This window comes from Podarcis gaigeae (assembly GCF_964106915.1).
Source record: "Podarcis gaigeae genome assembly, chromosome: 14".
Taxonomy (NCBI): Eukaryota; Metazoa; Chordata; class Lepidosauria; order Squamata; family Lacertidae; genus Podarcis; species Podarcis gaigeae.
Genome location: NC_139690.1, coordinates 45517372 through 45534172, shown reverse-complemented (window position 1 = coordinate 45534172; position 16801 = coordinate 45517372). Strand labels below are relative to the sequence as shown.

The following is a 16801-nucleotide window of genomic DNA, read 5'->3' as shown; positions in this document are numbered from 1 at the left end:
TTCTTCCTGCTATATTCCCAGGGGCATCTGGTTGGCCACTGAGAGCAGAGTTCTGAACTAAATGCACTTCGGGCCTGATCCAGCGGGCTCTTCTTGCGCTCTTATGGGTGGATGGACTGACTGGAGTGACATGATTTGTATTAAGTTTATGAGGTGCCTGATTAAAAATCAAATTCTGTTTATGGTGTACACAGTAAAGGAGGCCAAATTAAAAGGAAACCATGCAACAGCTCAATAAAACCATAAATCAGTAAAACCAACCCAGCAGTAGGCAAGATCCTGCCATAAAGTGCATCATAAGGTAAAGGTAAAGGTACCCCTGCCCGTACGGGCCAGTCTTGACAGACTCTGGGGTTGTGCGCCCATCTCACTCAAGAGGCCAGGGGCCAGCGCTGTCCGGAGACACTTCCGGGTCACGTGGCCAGCGTGACATCGCTGCTCTGGCGAGCCAGAGCCGCACACGGAAACGCCGTTTACCTTCCCGCTGGTAAGCGGTCCCTATTTATCTACTTGCACCCGGAGGTGCTTTCGAACTGCTAGGTTGGCAGGCGCTGGGACCGAGCAGCGGGAGCGCACCCCGCCGCAGGGATTCGAACCGCCGACCTTTCAATCGGCAAGTCCTAGGTGCTTGAGGCTTTAACCCACAGCGCCACCTGCGTCCCACAAAAGTGCATCATAGCCAGTTGCAAATTAAAACGCCAGCAACCAATTCAGCTAAACACAGCACAGGTTGCCAGTCCAATTGCCAGTACTGTATTCTGCAGAGGCAAAAACAATATGAATGATGTTAAAGGAAAGGTGCCCATCATATCAATGACCCATCTCGTCCAGTGTCCTGTTCTTACAGTGGCCTGTGGGAAACCGACAAGTAGAACCTGAAAAAATATTTCAGATCCTTCTCTAAGTAACATTTTGCTTTCCTCATATTTATTTACCTATTTAATTTCTAGAGCTGTCACATAGCAGAAGTACTCTAGGAAGCCAGCGATGTGGTGTTAGAGTAGAACTTGGGAGATCAAGGCTCAGATCTTCACCCAGTCATGACCTGGGTGACCTTGGAGTCAGTCACAGCCTCTTAACCTACCTCACAGGGTCGTTGTAGGGATTAACTGAGGAGGGGGATGAAAGGAAAAGGTGGGATCTAAATGCAATAAATAAGCTCTTCTGATTACCTGCCTTAGGAAGCTGGAAGGCCAGCCAGATGGAGAGGTCAGTCACCAACCTGGCATCCAGAGATCTCCACAGGTTCACAATTGGACCTGCAAAATGTGTCTTAACATGGAGAGGTGCACCACCTCTGATACTGGAGGGATTATATGGTTATCATGACTGATAGCCTTCTCTAATCCTCTTTTAAACCATCTAAGTTGGTATCCATCACCATATCTTGTGGGAGAGAATTCCATAGTTTATATACCATGTGAAGAAGAATTAACTTTTGTCTGCCCTAAATCTTCCAATGTTTAGCTTCACTGAATGTCCCCCATTGGATTCTAGTATGTAACTTTTTTTGAATAAGGAAAGTAGAATACAGTTTACTGTTTTGTGTTGAGAACACAACACATATTGTGTGTGTATATGTGCGTGCATGCATGTACACATATGTTTGCATGTTTGTATATATGTATATATGTATATATACACACATACACACATGTGTAGTGGTTAAAGTGTTGGGGAGACTGTGGTTCAAATCCCCATTCAGTCACGAACCTCACTTGGTGACCTTCATCCAGTCACTCTTACTCAGCTTAACCTACCTCGCAGGGTTGTTGCAAGGGGGAAAAAAGGGAAAGGATCCAGCTATATATCCAGTCTTCAGATCCTGGGAGGAAAGCTGGGATAGGAATGTAATGTAATGAACACAATTGTATTGCATCCAGCTAAGTCCTACTCAGAGCAGAGCAGAGAGCAGACCCACTGAAATTAATGGACCTAAGTTGATTAGGCCTGTTAACTTCAATGGGTTGACTCTACCATCCATTTTCACAGCACTTTACAAAGTACGAGAGGGCATCTCACTGACGTAAAAACAGCTACAGGGGAGATGAGTGTTCAGGGATGGAGGTGGAGGCAAGGGTAAATTGAGAAATATTAAGAGTTCTACTTCAGTACCAAACAACAAGCCAGTGCCATGAGAACCTTCCAGTTTAAAATTTGACACAAGGAAGAGGGAGGAGACGGGAAATAGAGACAAGGATGCATGTTTTATTAAATGTAATTATAATGTTGCATGTGAGACAGAGGAGTGTGTATGTGCACACTTCATGATGACCTTGTGCACGTGACAGGCTTGTTCTGATGTTTGTTTCATTTTATTTGTGGTGGGTGTTGGTGTAATACATACATCTAACGAAACAATGTTAAGTCTCTCGCCTTGCTGGTTGTTTATTTACACACTCTGTGATATGTAGGCAATATGTTGACACTTTGTATGTTCATAGAATCATAGAGTTGGAAGAGACCACAAGGGCCATCGAGTCCAACCCCCTGCCAAGCAGGAAACACCATCAGAGCACTCCTGACATATGGTTGTCAAGCCTCTGCTTAAAGACCTCCAAAGAAGGAGACTCCACCACACTCCTTGGCAGCAAATTCCACTGTCAAACAGCTCTTACTGTCAGGAAGTTCTTCCTAATGTTTAGGTGGAATCTTCTTTCTTGTAGTTTGGATCCATTGCTCTGTGTCCGCTTCTCTGGAGCAGCAGAAAACAACCTTTCTCCCTCCTCTATGTGACATCCTTTTATATATTTGAACATGGCTATCATATCATCCCTTAACCTCCTCTTCTCCAGGCTAAACATGTCCAGCTCCCTTAGCCATTCCTCATAAGGCATCGTTTCCAGGCCTTTGACCATTTTGGTTGCCCTCCTCTGGACACGTTCCAGTTTGTCAGTGTCCTTCTTGAACTGTGGTGCCCAGAACTGGACACAGTACTCCAGGTGAGGTCTGACCAGAGCAGAATACAGTGGCACTATTACTTCCCTTGATCTAGATGCTATACCCCTATTGATGCAGCCCAGAATTGCATTGGCTTTTTTAGCTGCCGCGTCACACTGTTGGCTCATGTCAAGTTTGTGGTCAACCAAGACTCCTAGATCCTTTTCACATGTACTGCTCTCAAGCCAGGTGTCACCCATCTTGTATTTGTGCCTCTCATTTTTTGTGCCCAAGTGCAATACTTTACATTTCTCCCTGTTAAAATTCATCTTGTTTGTTTTGGCCCAGTTCTCTAATCTGTCAAGGTCGTTTTGAAGTGTGATCCTGTCCTCTGGGGTGTTAGCCACCCTTCCCAGTTTGGTGTCATCTGCAAATTTGTTCAGGATGCCCTTGAGTCCATCATCCAAGTCGTTGATAAAGATGTTGAATAAGACCGGGCCCAAGACAGAACCCTGTGGCACCCCACTAGTCACTCTTCTCCAGGATGAAGAGGAACCATTGATGAGCACCCTTTGGGTTCGGTCAGTCAGCCAGTTACAAATCCACTGAGTGGTAGCATAGTCAAGACCGCATTTTACCAGCTTTTTTACAAGAATATCATGGGGCACCTTGTCAAATGCCTTGCTGAAATCAAGGTAGGCTACATCCACTGCGTTCCCTTCATCTACCAGGCTTGTAATTCTGTCAAAAAACGGGATCAGGTTAGTCTGACATGACTTATTTTTCAGAAATCCATGCTGACTATTGGTGATCACAGCATTCCTTTCTAGTTGCTCACAGACTGTTTGCTTAATGATCTGCTCCAGAATCTTCCCTGGTATTGATGTCAGACTGACTGGGCGGTAATTATTTGGGTCCTCTCTTTCCCCCTTTTTGAAAATAGGGGCAACATTTGCCCTCCTCCAGTCTGCCGGGACTTCGCCTGTTCTCCAGGAATTCTCAAAGATGACTGCCAGTGGTTCTGAGATCACATCTGCCAGTTCTTTTAATACTCTTGGATGCAGTTCATCTGGCCCTGGAGACTTGAATACATCTAAACTAGCCAAGTATTCTTGTACTATCTCCTTAGTTATTCTGGGCTGTGTTTCCTCTGCTGAATCATTTGCTCCAAATTCTTCAGGTCGGGCATTGTTTTCTTTAAACTCTGAGTGACCCCACTGTTTTTTTGTTCTTCCTTTTGCTACGAACATACCCGTAAAAGCCTTTTTTGTTGCTTTTAACCTCTCATTTGTATTTAAAAGATTCCTTCCCCCCTTTAGAATTTAAAAAAATACCCCATAATAGGCAGCTTACAAAATTAGATTAAGTCAAAAATAGCAATATGTCAATCTGGTAAAACCCTACCAGGAATAACAACTGCAAATCAAGGAATGGTGTGTGCAATTATGGGCACACATACATAGATGTGTGCATTCTCCTGGACTGTTTTTATATTGATAGGCAAGTGTGTGTGTGTGTGTGTGTGTATGTGTATGTGTGTGTGCATGAACACACAAACTCTCTCTTTCACTCTACATAAATACTTCATATTATTATTATTAGTTTATTTCCTGCCCTTCACTTTAAGGTCCCAGGGCAGGTTGCAACTATTAAAACACAATATTAAAAGCAGTTTAAAACAACTTGCAACCACAGAAATAAAGTGGGCCCTAAAAATATGCATCTCGAATGTCAGAAGCCAAGGTAAAGAGGTCTTCTTCAGCATTCCCCAAAAGCTGTATCATTAAGGTGGTAGGCGTACTTCTGTTTGTGTGTACACACACAGAGAGAGTATATTACATATAATAGCCTGTTTTTTTTAAAAAAAAGCAGCTGACAAAACAGAAGCAACTTGAAATTATTTAGTTGTTTTGGTGCCTACAGAAATGGACTCCCCTCCACGTTCTGGGAGTCATGGTGGTGTCAGTCATACTACTGAATTCCAAAGCGGAGACAGATGATGAAGTGTTTACTTTTGAGCTCCTGTCTCTTTTGACATGCCAATTTTTGAAACTATCTAAAAGTGGCTTTGCTGAATTGTCATCTACATGAAATCTGTGTGTGGATTTCCAGGTTCGGTCCAGTGGGGATAAGGAGATTGGCGCCTTGAGTATGTGGTGTGGTCTGGTGTGCACTCAGGAGGAAAAGATATATCCAGGACTTGACCATCTGTGATCATGAGGGTTCTGTTTTGCATGGGTTGTATGTGGTGTTCAGTATAGAATATTTGTGTATGTCTTTGTTTAGGACTGTAGAGTTTAGTCACCTGGCATGGTGAGACTCATTCTTGATTGTGAGTGTTGCAGAAGGCTGAAATGGGTCCTGTAGGGTGAAAATAAGGAGGATGAGGCACATGCGGATTGATGATGTGGGTGCAGAGTTTGGGCATGTGAGGCTATGAGCTATTTCTAGGCAAGATTCAGAAAATCAATTCTGACACAAAATTGTGCTGCGCACATTGCTGACTCTTGGCCTCAGTTTTCCTTCTCTGTGAAAAAAGAGTCCCAACCCATATCCCTTTTCTAAGGCCTTAGTGAGGGTGAATGACTTGCCCCGCAATCTTGTGAGTCTCCTTTACATGGGCATTGATTCACTGGGGTTTACCACTAAGAAAATATGCCTGGGGCTTGCAGCCTCATATTATCTTGATGCAGGAGAAGTTCTTCAGAACATTCCACAAGCATTTTAAATAACTCCTAGTGCAGTTGTTTGTTTAAGGTGCTCCTTGATTCATCAGAGTCGACTGACTGGTTCCCAGATAGCTATGGCTGGCTGCACCGGTGTATTGAAGCAGCCTAAAAAAAAATTTGAACTGTTCGTGGACAATTGGAAGCACTTCACACAAGAGAGAATAAGCTCCACTGTCTTTGAGATGTAGGGATGGGTACCAACTTTGAAAGCTTTGAAAAGGACTGGACAGATTTGTCATAATAGCTGAGTGGAACTTTCCATGTTCAGAGGCAGTATACTTTGCATCTCAGATGCTGAGGACAAACAAAGGGGAAAATCCATGTCCTGTTTGCGAGCTTCCCAGAAGCATCTGCCTAGCCACTATAGAAACAGGATACTGGGCCAGGTACACCCTTGGCCTGATCTATCATAACAGTTATTGTGTTAACTCCTTAACTGTCATAATCTACAGACCTATAAGTTTTACTAAGGCTTTGGATAAATCTAATTTATGATTTTGTTCAGTGTCTCAGCAATGGAAGCTTGGAACTTGTGTAAGAAATGTAGTCTGTATCTTTGTAATAAAGTGGGTTAGAAGTTCCACAGAAATGAAAAGGGCTAAAAATAGTGTCATGGTTAGTGCTTCAGGAGGTGTGGTTAAATCTGTATAAGTAGAATCATCTGGTGTAGTTCTCCTTGTCATATGAAATATTTGTCATATGAAATACTGGAACTGATTTTCTAAATTAAAAAGATTGGCATGTTGTGTAGTCATCCTCCTAAATAACACTTTTTGCCTGGAATAGATTTGCCAAAGCATAGAGTGCAGATTTCTTGAGTCTTTAGGGCACAATCAACATCTGAATTGTGATTGGAAAACCATACTGTGGTTGGTGTGGTCCATTATATGGGACCTGTTGCTGTGAGAGCAGGCTTTGAAAGCGCAATTCTTTGGCAGACAAGTATGTATGGGACAGGCTCCCCAAAAGTAGAATGTTTGTATCATATTTAGTGTAGTTTAATAGCTGATGTTGTATCAGTTATTGTTAATTTTTATTTGCTGGAAATGGGCTGCTCTTTCCACCTGGAAACCACCTTAAAACAGGATGTGCAATTGTTTTTGCAAAATAGTGTTTCATAAACGGGTGGAGAACCTTCAGCCCTCTGGATGTTGCTGAACTACATCTCCCATCAAGTCCAGCCAGCATGGCCAGATGCAGATTGAAGTCCCAACAGCACAGGGAGTGCCTTTGTTCATTTGCAAGTAAAGTAGCAGAGCCATTTCAAATGGCCGCACTTCAACACGCTTGTTGCAATCAGTGTTTTCATATCTTTTTTTTTGTTTGCTTGTCTTTCAGGTATATGTATCATGTTCTGACCAAAAATACCACTGTGACTGAACACAACCGCAACCTGTTGGTGGAGACTATTCGATCTATAACTGAGATCCTAATATGGGGAGACCAAAATGACAGTTCAGTGTTTGAGTAAGAGCTTTTAAGTGTTTGCTTTTGAATACAGAATATAACAGTATGAAATATAAGCTGATACGCCACTGATGCAAGGGAAGAAGTAAAATGAGGGTGTAAATACTACCTATGCGAACTCAGAAAGTCAGTGGTGCTAAATCCCAAGTAAGCCCATGTTGGACTGCAACCATCATAGCTTGATTACATCAGTGATGTGCAGCCCAATGCTGTGTTTACTTCTACACGGGTGGGGGAACCTATGGCCCTTCAGATGTTGATGACCTCCAGCTCTCAGTAGCCCCAGCCAGCATGGCCGCAGGTTCTCTCAATGTCTGGTTTAAGAAGTCCCATTGTGGTTTAGTGAGCTGCAGGCTGCATTGAGAGCTGCAGCCTCAAATTGATCACAAAATAGGTAGTTTCTCATTGGTACCTCATACATTTTCTAAGCTGCTGTGGACTTATAGTATTGGCCTGGTTCACACGCAGTGTTAAATCATAGTTTAAATTTAAACTGTGGTTTACTAGGAATTTTCAGTGTGTTTATGCACACTGCTTAATATTGCCCTATTTGCTCCTCTTCCATTCATGTGCTTGCCACACTGGGAGGAATAAACCAGAGAACTGGCTGATTGTGTTGAACAAACCTTGGCTTCCAACAGTAGTGCATTTGGAGAAAAAACACAATTGCTGTTTCACATGAAACGCTAAGCCTTTTGTTTTACCCCATTGTGGCAAAGGAGGAGCAAATTGCACTACTGAGCAGCGTTCACTAGCATGCTCCTCATTTGTACTAAACCACAATTTACTTTAAATGATAGTTTAGTGTGGCATGCAAACCAGGCCTTAGTAGGCTCTGCTTCTTTCTGGTGGTTCTGCTCTATGTTTTACATCTGTTTTTGTGTACTACAGAACTCTTTAGCATTGCCCTAAACTCATCCTTACCGCAAAGTAGTAAAACTTTTGCTCCGTGCAGATGGTGTACCATTGCCTGTTTTACAGACATCTAAGTGGCTTGACATTTACCAGTCAATTTTACCACATGGCATCTCCTGGAGCCAAAAACCAATTACCTGTGCTTGTGATGACTCGCTGGCCTCCAGTTTCCAGCCCATAATATAACATAGAACCTATTTTTAAATCTTTACTTATTTTTCCCATTTAAAAAAAAATACGTGGAAAAAAGTTCCTTAACACAATGGCCATGGTTCAACACCAGCAATGGTCCCACAGTCTTAAACAGGACTTGCTCCCTAGTAACTGCAGCCGAAATGTTTTGCAATAATCTTTTTAAGGATTGATTGATTTCCTTCATGTAACAAACAGCAAACAAATCAGTAATAAATTTCAATGTTGTTCTAGTTTTTTCTTGGAGAAGAACGTGTTTGTGTTCTTTCTGAACATTCTGCGTCAGAAGTCTGGCCGTTATGTGTGTGTGCAACTCCTGCAGACCTTGAACATCCTTTTCGAGAACATTAGTCATGAAACGTCTCTCTGTAAGTATGCATGCCTCCATGTTGCCTTTAACAAAATAAGTGTAGTTTTAATTTTGCAGTACTAAACCTTTGCTGCCTGCCTTTCTCAAGTGGGATGGGAGGAGAGGGCTAAGGGTCCATTTTCCCAGGTCAGGAACTGGGAGCTGCTACTTTGCTGTTCTGAAGATTATGAGTTTGCAACTTGCACTGCATGGTTGTTGTCTGTCAGCTGGGCTACAAATTAGGGCCCTGTTGGTTGAGATAGGGATGGCAACCAAGGCATGGAGCAACCCATAGCCGTAATCCTATGGAAATGGCTATGGCTCACTTAATATTATTAAATTGCTATCCCTGACAGTTTATTGGGCTACACATTTCACCCCCTTCACCTCCTTCCTACCCATTCTAAATCTGAAAAAGATAACTTGGTTTTCATAGACCTAGGTTCCTGTGGTCCAAATAAATAAATTAAAAGCCACCTGCCTGTTTAGAGCAGTAAATAGGAAGCCTTCATTCTACGGTAGGTAGGCAGGGAAATGGAATAGAGACACATGGAACTGGGAAGGAGTTGTGTGAAATAAGCATATAAAAATTGGTGGATGCAACAAAGGCTGCTCCTTACATTAGAGAAAAATACGCTGTTAGGGAGTTGAATCATATTCTTTGCTATGTCTTCACTTTATAAGGGATTTGCTGCTAGATTAAAGTCTCTTATCTAAAACTAGAGGGGGATGAATAAACAAGATGGCATCAAAAACTCATGTGCAGACTTTTGAATGTGCTTCTAGCAGATTGATTTTTTTATTGTTCCCGTTGTTGCTGTCTGGCTTCTCTTTAATCCAGCCTTTCTGAACTTGGTGCCCTCCAGATGTTTCTGAATTGTAACTTCCATCCACCACAGACCACATGGTTGTATTGACTGGGGCTGAACATCTTGAGGGCACTAGATTGGCAGAGGCTGTTCTAATTGGGTGCTGGAATACTTTTAGGAAACATTGCTTAATAGAACAATTTGTGTGAATCTCTTCATTTTTGTGCAATTTATAACGTTTGTACTGACTATGAATGTGTTCTCTCCCCCCTTCCCAGACTATTTGCTTTCCAACAACTATGTAAATTCTATCATTGTGCACAAATTTGACTTCTCGGATGAAGAGATTATGGCATACTACATTTCGTTCCTGAAAACGCTTTCTCTGAAGCTCAACAACCACACGGTTCATTTCTTTTACAATGAGGTAGGCAGAGGAACCCTTTTCAACTTGAAAAGAAAAAGTTGCGGCTGCAGTGGATCTATGAAATGTGGGTGGTGAAAATGAGGTTCTTAAATTGGCCCTGCAGCCAAGAGGGTGGTGACCAGGCAGGAGTCAAGAAGCTAAGATCTGTTTAGAAGGGTTTATTTTAAGTACCCCTGCAAAATACTCATGAATGCTTTTCACTTTGTGAAAGATGTAAGTGTAGTAGCAACAAAGAGAAATCACCAGCACATTATACCTGAATGATTATTGGGGAAGGGAGAAATAGGGAGCAATATATGAAAATATTTATATGGCAATACAAAATAGAACATGAGTATACGACAGCTATACTTCACTCGGAAAAACATGTGCAGATTTAAATTAACTGCAGCTTAGCTAGTCAAGGGTCAGTCTAACCTAGGGCTGGGAATCTTTGCCCCCCCCCCAGATGTTGCTGGGTTCTAGCTTGTATTTTCTCTCGCCATTGGCGTTGCTGGTTGGGCCTGATGGAATTTGAAATCCAATAACTTTTGGACGGCCACAGGTTTCCCCAGTCCTGATCTAGCCCTGTACTGTTGATGGTCTTTAAACCCAGTACTACTGCCCAACAGGCTGTGGACATTAGGAGCTATCTCCTTGGACTCGAGCAAAGATCTGTCCCACAAGACACCACTTTGGCAGTGTTGCAATGGAATTCATTTTTTTTCCTGCTTTTCTTTGTCCTTTATCTGCTTCTTACCAGGAGAGGGCACCAGAGCTTAAGCATTCTGACTTGGCATTAGATTAAATGTCTCCATCTTAACATAGTTATTTGTTTGTTTTTCTGTGGAAGAGGCAACATGTTGATCATTAGCTACAGCTGCTTTCACTCAGCAAATATAAAATTCAAGCCTGTCTTTATTGCAGGCATGGGGAATCTTCTCTGGCCATCTTACACATCAGGTGGTGCTGTGCTTTGAAGCCCAAATGGTTGTGACCGTACATGAGTTTTGCTGAGGGGCTAGAGAGGAAGGGCTGTATTTTTTGTATGATAAAAACAATTGATTTTTCACTTTCTGTTTTTGTTTTTTTAAAAAAAGCTGCTCAATGTCTTGCGCTCCTGAGTGTTGCTGTTACCATTTATTGTTCATCATGTTGCTGTTATTATTTATTGTTCATCAGTAGCACCTTATTTTATTATGTTAGCTACCGTATTTTTCCATCTTTAAGATGCCCCCTTGTATAAGATGCCCCCTATTTGGGGGGCCTCAAAATTTAGAAAATAGGGGGGTTGAGCTTTTGGGGAGGACCTGCAGCAGCCCGCCAGGGCAGAGTGCGTGGCTGCTCTAGCCGGAGCATGGCCACGGAGGGGCTGTGCCGACTTCCCTCGGCTGGCAGCCCAACCAGCCGATGGATCCTGGCGAAGGGAAGCGGCTGATCAGGCCTGGAGAGAGAGCACAAAACAGCCAGGCACCCTCCTCCTTAAAGGGACAGCTCCCTGCCTGTCCTGGTCAGGGCAAAGGACCCTGCTTACAGCCACTGTACCATTCAGGCTTGTGCCTTCCTCCCAAACTTTCGCCTCTCCGCAGGGGGAGCGCCTTCAGATCACCAGGGGTCTCTGTCAGGGGATGCTGGGAACTAGTCAATCAATCTCTCCCCACCACAACGTTTTGGTTCCGCTTGCATCACTGAAACCACCTATCAGCTCCCTGATCGCTGCCAGCATGATAAATGGAGGCGATCAGGCAGCTGCAGTGCAAGCGGCTGTGTGCTACGTTCTGGCGGGTGAGTGATTTTCGGGATTCCCCCTCCCCCCAAAAAAATCAATTGGCCAATGCCGAAAACTGCTCACCCGCCAGAACAAAGCGTGAGCCTGAGTTTTTAAGCGGCAAATGGCCACTTGATTGTTGGGGGGGGGAGAGAGATGCCCCCCTCAGCACTACCCGTGTATAAGACGAGCCTAAATTTTGAACCTCATTTTTGAGTCAAAAAAGCTCGTCTTATCCTTGGAAAAATACGGTAATCTGGAAATTATCATTATTTATGACCCGCCCTTTGCCCTAAGATCCCAGGGCAGGTTGCAACATTGAAACACAATGTTGAAAAGAGTTTAAAACAATTTACATTTGTATTGAGGGACAGGATACAAATGCGTAAAACAAATTAATTCCTTGGACTTAACTGTCTTCTCTTTCAGCACACAAATGATTTTGCCCTGTACACTGAAGCCATTAAATTCTTCAACCACCCAGAAAGCATGGTCAGGATTGCTGTTAGAACGATAACTTTAAACGTCTACAAAGGTAGGTTTTCCTAAACCTGTAGCCTTAGAACAGCTAGTACTTGGGTGACAATTTTTTTGTAAATAGTGAGGCTTGAATGCAAAGGTGAAAATAAGACTTAACAGTTTGACAGGTTTACTAAACGAGAGAGAGAGAGAGCAAAACTATGAGTGTTGCCACTTTTAAAACTTTCATCTTTAAAAGAAGAGTTCTCCAGAATAGTGTCTCAGCAGTGAAAAGTATTTAAAGGGTTCTATAGAAGTTGTGCCTGTAAGAGAAATACACTGTAAGCGCCACCAGAGGTCATTCTTTGCAAGATCATGCATGCATGATACATGCTGAAGAATGTGCAAATCGTTGTGCAAATGGGGAACGTTAAGTTGCATGATCAAAATCTCTTTCTTTGAATGTTGCGTGTCTCTCTTCCTTTGTTCATCAGTGAAGAAAATGTCAGTGTGCCGTAGAATAGAATTGAGCAAAATATTTCCTGTCTCGGGAAATATGAGCCATGTTTATCCTTGCAAAGTCATAAAAGATGCTAGAATCTGAGAGGGACCCATGAATTAGGAATTCATTTTGAATGTGCTAACTTGCCTATTGAGGTCCCACGACCAAGTTCCAAAGAATCAAGCAAAAAGGCAGGGGGAGTACTTAGGGCTGCCCCCCAAGCTACGGTACTTCCTCCCATCTTTGGATACCAATAATAAAATAAAATGCTAATGTGCTGAAGGATACATTGAAGACCCTAGTGTCCAAAATACTTCAGTAGATACTAGGTTTGTTTTTTCCTTTGACTATTGCACCAGCAATACAGAGCGATTTTACTGACATTTAAGTCTGCAAATTGATGCATCTCTGCAGCTTCTGCATAAACATTTGAACAATGTGAAATAACTTCCAAGCCTCTCTGGAGATTTCAATCCTGCATCTCTTCTGGTCTTGCACCTGCATTTCTCTAGGTCTTCCCTTTCCCCACCTTTCAGGAAACTCTTCAAGAATTAAGCTGGCTATTTTTAGTTTGAGCTCTAGCAGTTAACATCACTAGAAATTCCTTCTTAGAAGTGGTGCAGTTGCCCCATAAGCACTATATATGTAAATTGCACATGTTCCCAAGTTCACCAGAAGATATTTGAGGAAGGAAAAAAGAACAGCTGATGTGTAGTAAAAGGCAGGTTTTGTAATTGGGGGAAATGTTTTATCCACCGGTTTGTGTGAAACAGCATAGCGGGATCAAGTTAGAGCTATAAAGACACGGGCAGGCTTTGCATTACATGTCCTAAATACTGTAGAGCAGAGGATCAGGGACGCGGGTGGTGCTGTGGTCTAAACCACTGAGCCTCTTGGGCTTCCTGTCCGTGGAACAGTTCCAGACAGGAGCTACTGCTAATCCCCTTGCAGCTGAAACTGCAAATGATTCGGTGGCACGTTTAAGAGCCTTAAACTTGGCCCTCCCAAGCGTCTGTCTGGCCCTTTGGACTCCCTCCAGCCATAGCCTCCTCTCTCCTCACCAGCCTCGCTTTGCAACCTCCTTGAGTGCTTTTGTTCATCTGGATTGTGTCCTTGAACTCCATTAATGCCTTTTGCTTACCTGGATGGAGGATAGAGAGGGTGTTGGCGTAGAAACTAGCTTACTGTACAAAGTTAAAATTTACACCTGTTGCTCTGCACACTCCAGCCTTTGGCGTATGGCCCCTGGAAGGTTGCCTAGAAGGGAATGCGGCCCCTGGGCTGCAGTAAAAGTTTCCCCACCCCTTCTTTAAAGGCTCATGCCTTCCACTGTGGCACACACTTTTGTGAACTAGAGCCTGCATTGGAAGGTAATAATAATAATAATGATTTTTTATTTATTCCCCGCCCTTCCCGGTTCAAAAACCGGGCTCAGGGCAACTAACAACGAATTTAAAACACTTTAAAACACTTAATTATAAAAAGAGCATAAGATACAGTATAAAAACACGAATAACAATAAAATTCAAAAATCAATTAGATAATCCCCAGGGCTAGCTAGCTGAATTGGTCCTACTTGGGTTACTTGCACAGGACCCCTGAACGTGGAGACAGATGGAGGAAATAGACCTTTACAGATTCATGCTTTGCAGGGGGTTGGAATAGATGATTCTCAGGGTCCCGTCCAACTCTACAGTTTTATGATTCTATGATTTTCCCTTCCAGTGCTCTTCTGTAGCTGAACCCTGTGTCTGTTCCAGGGTGTGCTGCAAAGCAGCGGCCGCAATCCCTTTGACTTGGCTAGTGCCCTCAGCCAGCCAGCCAGTCCACCCCCCCCCCCTCCCGGCAGCACAAAGGGGAAACAGTGCCAGAGACCCCACAGCAGATACATCCATGTGGAAAAGAGTTCTCTGAAGGGAGGAAGTTTCTGACAACCGCGGCCCCCGAGTTGAGTTTGGAGGCTGCCATGCTATGTCACTTGGGAGGCGGGGAGTGGGCTCAAGGTGGTAGCATGCACACAGCATGGTTTTCTACTGCTATCTCCTCCTAACCTCTCTCTTCTAGCCTAGATGCTTTGTGCTTTAGCTACTGAGCCCTTTGGAGGATGTCTCGCCATCCCAGTTCCTAACCCTGTTAACCATTGTCTGTTTTTTCCCTCCCTTTCTTCACTGATGATCCTGTGTTCCTTAATGCAGTGTCATGTAAGTCTGCTAATCACTTTGACTTTCAGCCTTATTGCTTTTATTCTTGCACTTTTGTCCAGTTCTCTAGAAAGTGAGAAATGACTGGTTTCACCTGCCTGTTTTCAGAACAATGCAGGAATAACTTAAATGTCACCTTAATGGACTTGTTTAACCTCACGAGGGACGGAAAATATGATGAACTGTGATAGATAACTTAGGCATGAAATATATCTGGTTTGGGCTTCTGCTACTGAAAGCCAGCCTATTTATTGAAAGGGATTCGTGGGTTGTATCCAATACTAGTCATACTCAGAGTAGACCCGTTAAATTAGTGGACATGACTGACTTGGGTCCATTAATTTCAATGTATCTTCTCTGAGTAGAATTTATTTGCTTTGCATTTTACTTCTTTTTCAAAATGGATCTTTTAAAAGATTTCTCCCCTCCCTCTTAAGTGGACAACCAGCCTATGCTGCACTACATCCGAGACAAAACTGCTGTCCCTTACTTCTCCAATCTCGTCTGGTTTATTGGGAGCCATGTGATTGAACTGGATAACTGCGTGCAAACGGATGAAGAGTAAGCCCTGTTTTCTAACTCTCGTTGTGATGTCGCCCGATCTGAGGAAGCTTCGTCCATTGTATTAAATCTGCATGCATTGGCATCTGCATTAAAAAAAAAAACAACCAAAATCCCAGGAGGAAATGGGAGAAGGGAGCTTGGTGTTAGCGGCCATTCCATTTTGACAAATGTGGCACTGCCCCACCAGCCCCCATCTCTGTTCCTCCAAGCCCACCTTTCTGGTTAACTGCAACTATGTATTTTTGGGGGGAGGTGGGGGTAATGTATACAATTATTTTTTGTTCTGTTTCCCCCCTGCATAGGTACTATTTCTTTTCTTTTCATTCTGCCTTTTTGTGTCTTGTTTTACCCTATGCACTTGTAATTATGTACTTTTCAGTCTTTCAATAAGGAACAATAATTAAAAGCCTACCTTCCTGATTATAACCAGCCCAGGTGGTGGGAACTGCCTTCCTCCTTCTTTGTCTCAGTTTTGTTCTTGTAGAACAGGGAGGAGGATAGGGACATTTTTATTAATTATTATCACTATTATTTATCACACTTATTAGTTCCTTTCTATATTTATATTTCAGCTTAATGGCTTTGAACGGCTTCTGTTTTATTGTTTCAAATTTAGCGGGGTCCTTTTCCCCCCCTCCTCCTTCTGTCCAAATAGACAGAATTTCCCTTAATGTTCTAGCAATACACTAGCTAGCACCCTCTGACACCGACTCAGAATTATATATATTCCTGCTGGAAATTAGGGAGTGCAACCTCTTCCCAGCAGCTGTTGGCCCTCTGCATGGTTACTAGAGGCTCTGTGCCCTTGCCCTTTGGCCATGGGGCAATTAACTGCTGCAGAGAAGCTCTGCTTATGAGGAAAGGGATGTCACTCAATGGTAGAAGCGTATTATTTGCATGCAGAAGGTCCCATGTTCAGTTCCTGGCGCTTCCAAGCACAGCTGAGTAAGACTTTGGGCTGAATCACTGGAAAGCCACTGGCAATCAGTGTAAACAGGACTGAGCTGGATGGGCCAAGACTCAAGATTTGCATTAAGAGAGCTCCCGATGTTCCTGTGCTCCCACCAGCTGCAATTATAGGTGGGGTCACAACAGTCACTTTGATCCTGTTGCATCTCAAATATTTTTGAAAGCTTTCAGTCAAGCTGACCGAGATCTTTTTTGGACTTGTCCAAGCCAGCCATCTCTTGTTCTCCCATTAAAATTCTTATGGAATGCGTTATAAAAAGCACAGCCAGCAGCATACTTGCTAATTGTGAAATAAGTCGTGTGGGACCCTGTCATCTTCTTTTTATTTTGTTGGACTGAATGAGCCTCTGGGTTCTTTCCAACCCGGTGATTCTACGATTCTAAGTAAGGGGCAGTTCAGGCATGTCACAGGCATGGTAAGTGAGCAAGAATCGACTTTCCACTTAATGGACAGTTTATGGGAAGAGCTCAACTTTTGCTGAGCAAAAATATACTTCTGAATAAGCTGTAGGGATGAGCACCAATAGGTTTTTATGAGGAAAGCATGGCGGTGGCTCCAAGGGAGCACTTTTAATTCTGCTGATTGTGGAG

The 16801-nt window shown here is 43.2% G+C and overlaps 2 protein-coding genes across 7 annotated transcripts in view; one reads left to right on the top strand and one right to left on the bottom strand.

Moving 5' to 3' along the window:
- Positions 1-16801, bottom strand: part of LOC310831093 (myosin-11) — a 1553087-nt gene that overhangs the window by 1183181 nt on the left and 353105 nt on the right. The window lies entirely within an intron of this gene.
- The window catches only part of CLEC16A (C-type lectin domain containing 16A), a 96838-nt gene that overhangs the window by 2676 nt on the left and 77361 nt on the right, over positions 1-16801 (top strand). For all 6 annotated transcript variants that reach the window (XR_014557765.1, XR_014557766.1, XM_083711353.1 and 3 more), the window contains exons 2-6: positions 6948-7076; positions 8418-8551; positions 9620-9768; positions 11945-12050; positions 15115-15238. Coding sequence is in view for 4 of the 6 variants with exons in the window: in XM_083711353.1 (XP_083567479.1) it covers positions 6948-7076; positions 8418-8551; positions 9620-9768; positions 11945-12050; positions 15115-15238 (642 nt within the window). In the remaining 2 variants the exon portion in view is untranslated. The remainder of the gene's footprint in view (positions 1-6947; positions 7077-8417; positions 8552-9619; positions 9769-11944; positions 12051-15114; positions 15239-16801) is intronic.